This window comes from Lagopus leucura, unplaced genomic scaffold, assembly GCF_019238085.1.
Source record: "Lagopus leucura isolate 7727_CA_CO unplaced genomic scaffold, USGS_WTPT01 Super-Scaffold_73, whole genome shotgun sequence".
Classification (NCBI taxonomy): domain Eukaryota; kingdom Metazoa; phylum Chordata; class Aves; order Galliformes; family Phasianidae; genus Lagopus; species Lagopus leucura.
In genome coordinates this window covers 79889242-79901592 of record NW_024962252.1, presented here as the reverse complement: position 1 = coordinate 79901592, position 12351 = coordinate 79889242, and the positions used below count along the sequence as shown (strand labels likewise).

Sequence of the window (12351 nt, the reverse complement as noted above, 5' to 3'; positions counted from 1 at the left end):
AAGAAATGAAAATGTGTTGTGTTGTTTGTCACTGATAAAATTCTCATTTCCAATTTGCTGCTGAGGTTTTTTTTTTTGTGTACAATACATGTATTTTAATCTTTAAGCTGCCTTTGCGTTTTTACCAAATCACTAGGAGGTATCAACCTCCTGAAAATCCACGCTGCTCTTCTTGCAGCAGCAGAGAATTGTTGTTTAAAAACAAAACAAACACACACACACACACACACACAAAAAAAAAAAAAAAAAAAAAAAAAAAAAAAAAAAAAAACACGGAAAAACCCAAACCCAGCGGTATTTTGCTTACACAGAATTACAGAACAGATTAGGTGGTAAGAGACCTCTCGTGATTGCCTCATCCAGGGCAGGCTGTGTAGGACTGTGGAGGACCGGTTGAATTTTGAGCATCTTCAGACACCTGTTGAAAAATAAATGCTTATGCTCTCTTGCTGCTATTTCACCAAACATCAAAACATTGCTCAGTTAGTTATGTCTTTGTCTGTTATGAAATATAAAAAAAAAAACAGCCTATTTTATGAGTAAAGTATAGCATAAAATTATGTAAGAAGAAAACTGTAATTTCTAATTCCTATCACTGTAACAAACCAGGAACCTTTTAACTTTAAGGCAAATAAATGCATGTGCCACCATTCAATTAAAAGAAGAAGAAAAATAAAAATAAAAACCCAACAATCTAAGGAATTGGGAATGTTAACTTTTATTAAACTGAAAAAGTGAATGTGAAGTACCTAGAGCTCCGCTTTTATCACATAATCCCCCTAACCCACACAAAAGCAGTCTGTGTTGCCAGTGCTCTCTCAAGGGTTTTTTTCCACTTAATTGGAATGTGTTTGTGTAGTACTGCTCATGATAGCATTAGTATTGGGGAATAAAAATTTTAGCCACCTCTGTTTTATAATTTGTTAGAGAATGTGGTCTGAACTGCACTAATCAACTTTAAAATAAACAAGGCATCCTCCAAATCTTTCTACACATGTGCTTGAAGCAGCTGGCTTGTGCAAGTATGAGCCGCTTCAGTTATTTAACACTGTAAATGTGACATTTTTCTGCTTCTGTAATCACCATTTTGTTTTGAAAGTGTTATCTTGCTTCATTCAGTTTTACCAACTACATAATGAAGCTGGTCAGTAATTAATGTCTCTGAGGAAAAAGATGAGGTGCTTTCTGAATGTTAATACTGCAAAGTTGTGTGTGTGATGGTCACCGTTAAGAAAGAAAACCACATTGGAACTGTGTGTTCTGAGACTTGAGGAAAAACAATGTGTTTGTAGAATAGAAAAAGGGAGAAACATTTATGCTACTAGAATGATGATTATATATATTTATTTAGAAAATTTAATAAAAGAAGAACGGGGAGGGAAAGATTTGGCAAGATACTCTAAAGCTTTCCTAGAATATATTTTGAAACATGATGATTTGTTGTGAGATTATGGAAAAATATTTCTTACCTGTAAGCAAAAAGGAAATACCAGATATACTATCATATAATTCCTTACAAAGGGCTTGCTTGATTTATATTTCTACTCCTGTGGTTTTTAAATGTTACTGCTATGCCTCGTTTCTGAACACAGTTTGATAATTCTTTGCCTTTTTCTTTTAGGATTCTGGTACTCATTTGTGTGTAATTGATGACTCTAATGAGCATATGCTCACTGTATGGGATTGGCAGAAAAAATCAAAAGTAGCAGAAATAAAGGTAAATATAACACAGATGCCTATTCTAAAGTACAAATGCTTTTATTCTCAAAAATACAATAATTTTGTGAGACACAGATTTGATCTTAATTAGAATACTGCTGGGTTTTATAAGGGCACAAAAGAAATGTGTTCTTAACTTGTACATTGGAAGAGTTTTGAATATTGGAACACATAATTAAATTTTACTCTTATCCAAGGGCTAATCTAAATAAAGCACTCCTCTAGTCTTTTCTTAATTAAAAAGTAATAATAGTTCCTGGGAACTTTGAAGGACCTGAAGTGATGATTCAGTGTACAATTCTTTATATTAAAATATATGTATGTTTTATTTTCATTTTTCTCTGAATTAGGTTGCAGACATAGATTTGTTGGGTAGATACACTTCTGTAGATTGCAATTTGTTCTGCTTTCCTGATTCCCTTGTGAGCTGCTGAATTTCTGGTTGATGAGAAGTTTTGGTGTGAAGCTGATTCCACTGGCAACACCCAATCCAATAACAACTTGCTGCTGAACTCCCTGTTTTAAGACATCTTGCTTGCAACAAGCAAACAGATAAATATAGATGTGGAACTGAGTTTTGGTTTGTTTTTTTTAAATTTATTTTAGTCATGAATCAGTGTGTGAAATACTCTATAAGCAAACATTTCTATGTGATTACAAACCTGCAAATTCAAAAATCAGGTCTTGGGGGCCCATTTTCCCTAAATCATGTGTACCAATAGTAACTATGCACTGTTCTATAAGAGTTAATGTAATTAAACGTCAGCTTTTGTTTTTATTTTAATTCCTTGCAGATATTTAATATCAAGCTATTCGGCACATTCTGTAGATTTCCTTTCCCTTTTTATTGATATTGTGTTCTGACTACTTTTACCTTTACCCTTCAGTCCTTAGTGCTTCAGAACTGGCTAGCAAACAAATCAGCCGTGACAGCTTCAGTTATTCATGTTTAGGACTTTATCTTAGAATATCTTGAGCACCTCACCAACAGCTGGGTTCAGTGTGAGCAGAGAGTTTCCTCCCTTGAGCTAAATGCATTCATAAACAACAAATTAAATTTAAGAAGATTGTTCTCCTCAAGTGAGCCAAAAATATTGGAGTGGGATGAGGCCAAGCTACAATTCTTGCCTGGGTGCTGATTCAGCAACTCTTAAGTATACTCTTTTAAGGCATGTGCTTAAATACCATAGAAGTAAAAGGGCATAAATGAATTTATGTGTTATGCAGAATAATTGCCTCCAGAAAATTACCTCAAATTAAGGTTTGTAGAGTTTACTTTATAAGTCAGAAAAATGATCAGTCAGTTTGTTTGTAAAATTCATTGGTAGGGATATAATATTCGCTGAGGTGTTAATTATTCAGTAGAAGTATATGCAACCAGTAAAACTACAAAGGATGTACAGTATGTTTCAGAGCTTTGAATTGAGCAGGCTTCTTTTTGACTCTCTTTTATGGAGAGAGAAAGAATGCAAAGGAATTTTTATAGAATTTCAGAAAGAGAATAATGTATATAATCCTGGTATGCTACGGTTGCCTGAGTTATTTCTATCACAGTTTTGTTACTCAGAAAAGTCTGTGCAGAAACTAAACAGTGTTCAATACAAAAACGTGTTTTTGTATTTCACTCAGTTCCCATGGCAAAATTCTTAGCTATGCTAAAAAGCAAAGTTCTTGTGATTTGGAAAGTGAATATAAAGCACAGACTTTTTTACTGAGATTTGATTTTAAAAAAACAACAAGCTAAAAAACAAGTATGAATAGATGATACGAAAAGGATTTGTGCAGTCATTCAGCCAACCAGTTTAGGAGGGAATTTACAGATTCTTTCATATATAGAACAACCTGTGTAGCTCCTCCTATCTTTGTTCTGAAACCTGGGATTTTACATGAGTTTCTAGTAAAAGTAGAATAGAACATCTGAATAAATATTATTTGGTTTATTTCAGACTACAAATGAAGTTGTGCTCGCTGTAGAATTCCATCCAACTGATGCAAATACCATAATAACGTGTGGCAAATCTCATATATTTTTTTGGACTTGGAGTGGCAATTCGTTATCAAGGAAGCAAGGGATATTTGGGGTAAGAATGTCTTGATATCAGGTCAGTTTAAAATCAATAGAATCGTCTGCTCATGCTTTCTTCAAATTTGTTTTGTTGTCACCTCATATAGATTGAGCAGAGTGGTAAACAAACAACAAAAAGGTTAAATTCTATTTATGTATATTCAGGATTGTATGGGTGTGAATACATTATTCTAAGTATGTAGAGTACAAGCAATTATCCCTTTCTCTTGCTTATTTTTTTCAGAAATATGAAAAGCCCAAATTTGTTCAGTGTTTGGCTTTTTTGGGAAATGGTGATGTGCTCACTGGAGACTCAGGTGGGATAATACTTATATGGGGCAAAACTACTGTAGAATCTACTCCAGGAAAAGGACCTAAAGGTAGGATACGTTCACAGTTAATCACAGATTAGACAGTCTGTAGAAGACAAATATAAAGAATTGCATTAGAAACAAAATAGGAAGAAAAACCTGGCTATTAGTAACAAGTGATGCTGAACTCCACGTCTCATGAATTTGATGACTTAATAACAATCTGGAGTTTCTCTTTGCCCAAAGTGAAAGAAAACTAAACTTTATCTAAATGTTTTCCATTTTACAACTGTGTAGTTAATCATATTTCCTTTCATCCTGTGGTCTGAATGAGGCCATGGATTCGGTTTGAGGATTCTGCAGGCTGCATTTGTTTCTTAAGACTTATGTTATATCATCATTAGTCCAGGGGATACTGTTAACAGGACTTGTGTCCAGGGAAAATGTAATCCAGCAGTTATGCAAATAGGAGTGTCTGATTAAGACAGCACTCAAGTCTTGGATGTAAAGGATAGTTTTTAACCCATCTTATTTGAAACATGGGTTAAAGTTACTCTTTAAGACAAAAGTTTTGTAGAAAGGAAAGAAAAAGTATTTGTTATCCAACATATGCAGACCTGGAACAGTTGAGCCCTAAGGTAACTTATAAATTCAAAAATAATTCATTTTACTTGGCAGCTATTTCAAACACTCTGATTTAAATTGGTATGCCAGGAAAACATTCATGTAAAAAGCAAATATTTAAAGGTAAGTCTGCTTCTGTAGGTAGACCTTTTCTTGTCTTTCAAGCAAACGGCAATGAAAAAGTAATTTAACAAGTTATCTGATGTTTAATTTTGTGGTTCATTTTGTGCAAAATAACATTTTCCATATATAATCCGAAAAGTTATCAAATACAACATTTATTTACATCAGTTTAATCGAGTATGAGATATTTTAGTTATTTCATCACATTAAATTGGTAACCAGACTTGATCTCAAATGCTTTTTCACGGCATAAGAGCATGCTGACTTGAACAGACTTCAGCTGTAGCCAGAGTCAGATGAATTATGTTGGCATTTATGTGGGTGATGTTTCAGGGTTTCTGTGTTTACTACTTGCATATGTGCAAACCTTCAAAGCCCCAAAATCTTCCCTTGTTAAGATATACTTTCCTACAGCAGTTCTTTTCAAATAAACACCCAATTAGAATGCAAGAGATTTCCTTTAATGCTGTTTTTCATTTAATTTTTCCATTCCTCTTGTTCTTCCTAGTGTTTCACTCTGAGTAGACTACTATATTGATAGTTGCCAAATGCTAGTTTACTATTTTTAAGTAAGGCGACATCAAGCATCAGATATTAGGATCACACATCCTGGAAACTTTGCTATAAATAATTTGCTTTTTTTCCTCATTTTCATTCCCACAAAACTGTAGACAAGTCTTTGAGTTTCTTTTAATAAAATAATTCTTTGCTAATAATTGCACTGCAAATATTTTTCAATACTTTGGGAGTTTTTTTTGCATCAGGAAAAACTGCGTTCCCTAGGATAGCAGGAAATTTAGAGTATTTAGCAAATAATTATGCTTGTCTTCACAAGTTTTAGAGCAATTAAAAAACATTTCTATTCAGGAAGACACGCCTTTTATTTCATCTTCTTATCCTGTAAGAAAACACTACCACCTTGTGTTTGCAGTACGATGCAGTGCTAATAGCCTGACAATCCAAATGCAATTATTGATTGTGCACTGTTGCTTTACTTTTAAGCCAAAATGCAGTTTCTTGTAATCCTCAGTTGACAAAACGAGTGGTGTTTTGTATTATTTTCTTTTTGTGCATGTAGGAGTATATCAGATAAGCAGACAAATCAAAGCTCACGATGGCAGTGTATTTACCCTCTGTCAAATGAGGAATGGGATGCTGCTAACAGGAGGTGGGAAAGACCGAAAGATCATTCTGTGGGATCATGACTTGAATCCCGAAAGGGAAATTGAGGTAAGAAGGCAGGAGTGACAAGGAAGTTGTATTAACATGGTATGATCAGCAATCCTGAGCATTCCCCTATTCCTTAGAGTATCCGCGGTTAGGATGACAGCATACCTTCTGGTTGCTATCTTTTTAAGTGGAAGATTATGTTTTGTAATAAAAAGCATATCAATTTTCAGCCTAGAAATTAGCCCACGGGAGCTATATCTTCAGCTCTTCCATTGTTTCTTTTGTTCATCCTACTTTTGAGTATTTGCTTTAGTAAAGTTTGCCTGTCTGGATAAAGGCAGTGTTATCAGGATTTGAGTTCTTTGTTGAGCTTTTTACATTAGAAGAATAATGAGTAGGATAAGTATGGATACTCTGCAGAAATTAGTTGTGTTGAGGAACTTCTCTTGACTTCATCTAAAAAGCAGATATTTATTGAAAATGTCTGCCTGTGATTTGTCTGTATGGCAGTGATAAGGATAAACTGGAAAAAAATGTACATCACGGATTCAAAAATAGTGTTTTTTTTTTCCTTACAATAGATGACCTCTTGAAGTAGTTTATTCTCAGTTTTTCTAGCAGTGATTTACTCAACATAACTAGTGTCTATTTATAGCAAGATTCTGATGGAACTACACATGAATGTTAAGGAAAAGAGTTTGTTACTGTCCCAAGTCCACTATTGACCGTTAGAAAACATGTCTGAGTGTAATTATTGAGTTATCCTAACCCTTAGACTTAAACAAAGCACTATTCATATCAATCTTTGTTTTCTTTTTGTTAATATATTAAGTTAAAGCTTTTTATTTTTTTTTTTTATTATTATTTTTTTGGACAAATATAACCAGAACCCTATCACACAGCTTTCTGAACAATTGTAATTATTTTCTATCCTATGAGGCTAATATTAAAGTAAGCATGTTTTCTAAAGCAAACCCATTTAGGAAGAAAAAAACGCACAAAAAACAACCCACAAATGCCCACTGTAAAATAAAGCACTGAGAGTTCAAGGTTGCAATAAACAAGCTCAGTAAAACATGGAGTCATTGCTGACGTATGGCATATGAATGTTTACATAAGGTTAATCAGGAAGCGTTAAGAATCAGGAAACATTTACTGTGGGCTACAAGATTCTTCTTAATTTTCAAAATGTGTTTTTGAAAAGAAGACAGTGACTATAAATATTGTTCCCATCCTTATGAGTTGTAAGAATGTAGAGTGCATTTATTTGGTGTATCTGATGCTTAAAAATCAGTGCAACTTCAGGTTTTTTTTTTTTTTTTCTACTGAGACCTATTAAATTGGAATAATTCCAGTTGTTTTGGAGTGAGGTCCTGTTGTATCTAATGAACAAATAAATGAGGTAAGTTTGAGGTCAAGTCCTTGCCTAGTGCATATGTGATTAGATTTTTCCTTCTTACTAGGAGAATTGCTGTTCCAGTACCATTGTGCATTATTTATGGCCTTCAGAAGTAAGTGCGCATTAAGATATGTGATGTGGCTTTACAAATGTTTCTCTTCCTAGGTTCCTGATCAGTATGGAACAATAAGAGCAGTAGCAGAAGGAAAAGCAGATCAATTTTTAGTGGGTACTTCACGAAACTTTGTTTTACGTGGAACATTTAATGATGGTTTCCTAGTAGAAGTACAGGTGAGCAAAATGATTTCTTGAATTATTACCCTAAAATTGTAAAAGTTTCCCTGATTGTACGTTGATCTGAGACTTTTTATTTTATACTTTATCAAATCAAATGTGTTCTTTCTAGGGACATACAGATGAACTCTGGGGACTGGCATCACATCCTTTCAAAGACTTATTTTTAACTTGTGCTCAAGATAGGCAAGTTTGTATGTGGAACTCTGTGGACCACACACTGGAATGGACCAGGCTGCTAGATGTATGTCTACCCTTCAACATTAAATATAAAGCTGGAAAAAAACCAAAAGGCATTCATTTTCTGAAACATCTTGTCCCATGTGATTGAAAGAAGCAAAAATCTTGTAACTGAGGCACTGAAGAGCCATTCAGAAGCTTTTGATAAGCTTGACAAGGTTCTTCAGATGTTGTATATGCTGTAATCTGGTTAGTGTTGTCCAAAGCCATTCTAGTGATTTCATTCCAGATCAGAATGAAACTCCAAGTGCTTTCTGCTTGTTGCAGTTCAATTGGGAAGTTTTCTTCCCAATTATTCAAACCATCTACAAAGACTACAGTGCAGATGTAAAAGGTTTGGCTTTAGAAGTTCATCCTTACAGTCATTGTTCAGATCATATTTTGATTAATTCTGTCCTACTATCTAGGTGAAAGCATCTTTTTATGAAGAAGTTTAGCTTTTTACTTGTGAGAAGGTCACGTAGTATATCAAGGATCCATTAAAAGAAAGTCTGTCTGTCAAGTAGTTTTTCACTCTGTCAGTTCATCTTTGATTTTTAAGGCTTTTTTGGAGTGCAGAGCAGGTGGGCAAATGACATGTCTGTGCCTCCCTACTTAGGAACCGGGCCACTGTGCCGACTTCCATCCCAGCGGAGCGGTGGTTGCAATAGGAACGCATTCAGGACGGTAAGCAGGCATTGGCTGAGTTGTGATGATCAGAAGTTTAAAGGAGATTTACGAGAGTTGTAGTATCAAACCATCAGAATATATGTATTTTTTTATTTTTATTCTTCTGCATGGATTTAACTACTCTAAAAAGATGGGAGATGAGGCAGATCTTTTGTACAGGATGCAGGTGAGAAAGAAGGATTATTTGACTGTTAGGCAGTTGTTTCTTTTCTATTTTTTTGAACTACTTTTCCATGAAAGACCCAGCTCTTGTTTGGTTTTATTGTTTTGGTTGGGGTTTTTTGTGGGCTTTTTTTTTGGTGCTGGGAGGTTTCATGAGCTTTCTGACTTCATGAAACACCATATATATTTTAATTGTATATGTAACATTAGTTGGTAAGTACAGACCGTTTCTCCTTTCCAAATCAAACACACTTGCAACCTCTTAGATTGACCTGGAGTGTCAAATGATCAGGCTTGTATTCTGATTTTTTTTGTGTGTGTAAGGCAAATGTTAGCATTGCACATTTCTGCAGTGAAGTGCTGTTGAGCTGTTCGTATTCATCCCAAAACCGTTGCTTATTTCAAAACTGTCAAAACACAAGCCAGGACCTTTAACTCAGGCATCTTTTTGTGGTGGAAAAAAATTGTCTCAATTCATATCCAAATTCTCTTTGGCTCAGTATCATCTCCCTTGAAAGGAGTCCAATGTGGTGGAGTTCTAGCAAGTATCAACCAAGAGAAAAAAACAGGATATTCATAGCATTAGAAAGGTTAGAGGAGCAGCTAGGAAATCTACTGACATTTTTGTTCTATTTCTTACTCATATGTTAGTAAAGCAGCACGTAAGAAAATTACTTTTTGTTTAATCTGCCTCCTGTAATTTTTTTTTTATACCTAACAACATGCCTAAAAGCCATTCAAAATTGGGTTTGAAAAACTGCTAAGCATATGCAACAACCTTTAACTTTCCTAGGAAAATCTACATGTTAAATATTTTTCAAGGTGGTCCTTATCCAAGTTGATGATACAATCTGCAGTAAATGCATTAGGTACAAAATCAGACTAGGAAATCTAGTGTACCTTCCTAAGAAAAATCTTATTTAGTTCCTGTACGTTTGATTTCCATGTTGTGCCTTTCAATATTTTCATCTCTTTCTAATTATAGCATTAAACTGATTAAGTGTTTCAACTTTCATTAAACAGAGCAGTAGGTATTGGAATAATAAAACTTAAGATAGGGAAAAAGAAAAAGAAAATCAAGCCGCATTGCTTGGTAGCTACCAGGCATTTTAGAAATTACATCAAAGCCCAGTCAAGGCAGATTGAGCAGTCAGAGCATTCAGTCTGGTGTTTTTGCTCTTGGCTGCTTTTGTTGTGTTTTTTTTTTTTTTTTTTTTTTCCCCTGCAGCATTTAACATCACCTTTTCAATTCAGCGCTTTTCAGTTTAAATTCATGTTATTTAAATTACTGGAGACAACCCACTTATACTGTATTGGTTAAGTTTATGTAGATGGCTTTGGTTTTTTGGGGGGAGTTTTTTGATTGGTTGGTTGTTAGTGTTTTCATTTTTGTTTTTTTACTAAGTTCCATCAACTAAGTAAACAACTTTGTTTACTAAGTTCTTACAATTAAGCAGTTACATTTTTGCTTTTCTATTTCTTTTGTTCTGAAATTACATGATTAGGGATAGGTTAGAAACACAAATTAAACTGAAATGAAGTGGGGGCCTGGTAAGTGTACAAGTGGATGAGAAATAGAGGGAGTTGTGAATCAAGATAAACAAAACAGCTTAAGATTTACAGACTAACCGTGGCATCACACGGTGCTTTCTGTGCCAGATAATGCAGTCTAGGGGAGTCATTTCCCAGAGGAATGGGGTTGCATGATAAATTTTGATTTGTAAAAGAGGAGAGTCAGGCCTATAACTAGTCATTTAATAACTTACTCAGTTTGCAACCCAAAAGGCATAAAGCAAATGTTAAATGAGTCTAATTTGTTTACGATTCAATAAACCCAAACTTTGGTGTATTATTGCAGCTCTAGTTCTGCTTTGTTTCTAGTACAGAGGTCAGTGAGGCAAGGATTAGGAATGGAGCACTGACAAGGTTGAGTTTTATGGCTGAACTTGTGATATCTGAAGAAAACTGAATTTTCTGTCTCTTCCCATTCTTGTCTGTAGTTTCACGACATTGTTATCAGATGAACACATCATGTTTCTGGAGTAGCTTTCACATACCACTTCTCATGATGAGTATTTCAGTATCATTTTCCCTGTTGGGACTATCTGCAAATGATCTGCTGCAGGTTTTGTTCCCTTCTTTAAATACCTGCTGAATGTTTGGTCTTCAGTTGTCAGTGACTAAGCCTGGTTTGGAGAGAACTAATATCATTTTGTTGATGCCACTGTTTGCTGGAAGTGCAGAGCTGAAGAAGCCAAAAGGTCTGGCAATGGAAAATCTTTCCAGAAAAGTGAGTTTTTTCCAAAGCACCATACAGATAATTTTGCCATGCTGTCAGTGGTACCATTTTCAGGAAAGCAGACCTTCCTGTGACTAATAATGTAGAATATTTTGAGGGCTATTGATACAACTACTCAAAAGCACTACAGAAGAAATAGACTAGCAAGATTAATGTAAAAATTACTAACATTATTAAGAAAACTGAAGGCTGGAGGTCAAGGCCGGAAGAAGCCAGAGCTCCAAAGAGGTAGGTCAGTCCAACACAGACCAGTTCAGCATTTGTTGTGGAATGAAGCCTAGATGTCCCTATGAACATAGTCATGAGATTGGTTTGTTGATTTTTACGGTCAACACGCTGAACACTTTTCAGGTTTAACATTCATTTTTATTTTTGTGGCAATTTCAAGCACTAGTGCAAAAATATAACTTTGGAATACTGTTTCCCTGGTGATTTTATCAGAAAAATTGTGTGTTCACAGATGAAAATTGCCACTGGTAAATGTTAGTGAGTCATTAAAAGTCACTTCCCAAAAGAGTTGTCTATAGGGATTTTGTTTCTAAATAAATAATCTATTTTTCAGATAGGTTATCTATTAAAATAAGAAGGCAAGCAAAGGAATAGGGTGACAAGAAACAGATGAAAATAATGATAACTCAGTCTTGTTTACGTTAATTCGCAAGTCAAGCATGTTGCTTGCAATAACAATGGAACAAAAATGGATACAAATCAGAAGGAGAACTACTATCTTGCAGCATTATTTCATCTGATCTGTGTATCTACAGTCAGGAGAGTTCACTTGGCAGCTGGATGCAGCATTTCCAGGGTCTGCTACCATTTGCATGTTGTATACCTCTGTGTTGGGAGGAAGATCTTCTCTCAAAATGCAGTGTGAAGGTGGACCGAGCTGTGGATGATACGTGGCATGTATGAGGCATGCCAATAAAATATTGTGGCTGCTAAACTACTTTTCATGGAAATATGTTTTCTTGCTGGCTTATTACTAGGCTTGCCACGGCTTTGGGAGAGCTTAGGTGATTAAAGGGAACACGTTTGATTCAGATTGCAGAGGCAGAAAGAAACAGCTGAATTAGATGTGACCAGCACTTACTTTCCTACATTAACATCAGAATGTCATGGTGCTGTTTCCATGGCTGACTGTTTCCATGGTCAGCTATTAACATCTTTTGTTCAGGAAAAACTTTAGAGAAAGATTAGTGTCTCAAAATGCTATATTTTAATGTCCAGTGAAACTCAGTGTGCACTCTTAAGACCTGCAGATGTTTTGTCTTGTGTT

General features: G+C 35.0%; 1 protein-coding gene across 4 annotated transcripts in view; it reads left to right on the top strand.

The window, feature by feature from the left end:
- Positions 1 to 12351, top strand: part of EML4 (EMAP like 4) — a 153395-nt gene that overhangs the window by 123956 nt on the left and 17088 nt on the right. For all 4 annotated transcript variants that reach the window (XM_042884479.1, XM_042884489.1, XM_042884472.1 and 1 more), the window contains exons 12-18: positions 1622 to 1717; positions 3666 to 3800; positions 4029 to 4164; positions 5921 to 6072; positions 7577 to 7702; positions 7818 to 7949; positions 8544 to 8611. In XM_042884479.1, coding sequence (XP_042740413.1) covers positions 1622 to 1717; positions 3666 to 3800; positions 4029 to 4164; positions 5921 to 6072; positions 7577 to 7702; positions 7818 to 7949; positions 8544 to 8611 — 845 coding nt within the window. The remainder of the gene's footprint in view (positions 1 to 1621; positions 1718 to 3665; positions 3801 to 4028; positions 4165 to 5920; positions 6073 to 7576; positions 7703 to 7817; positions 7950 to 8543; positions 8612 to 12351) is intronic.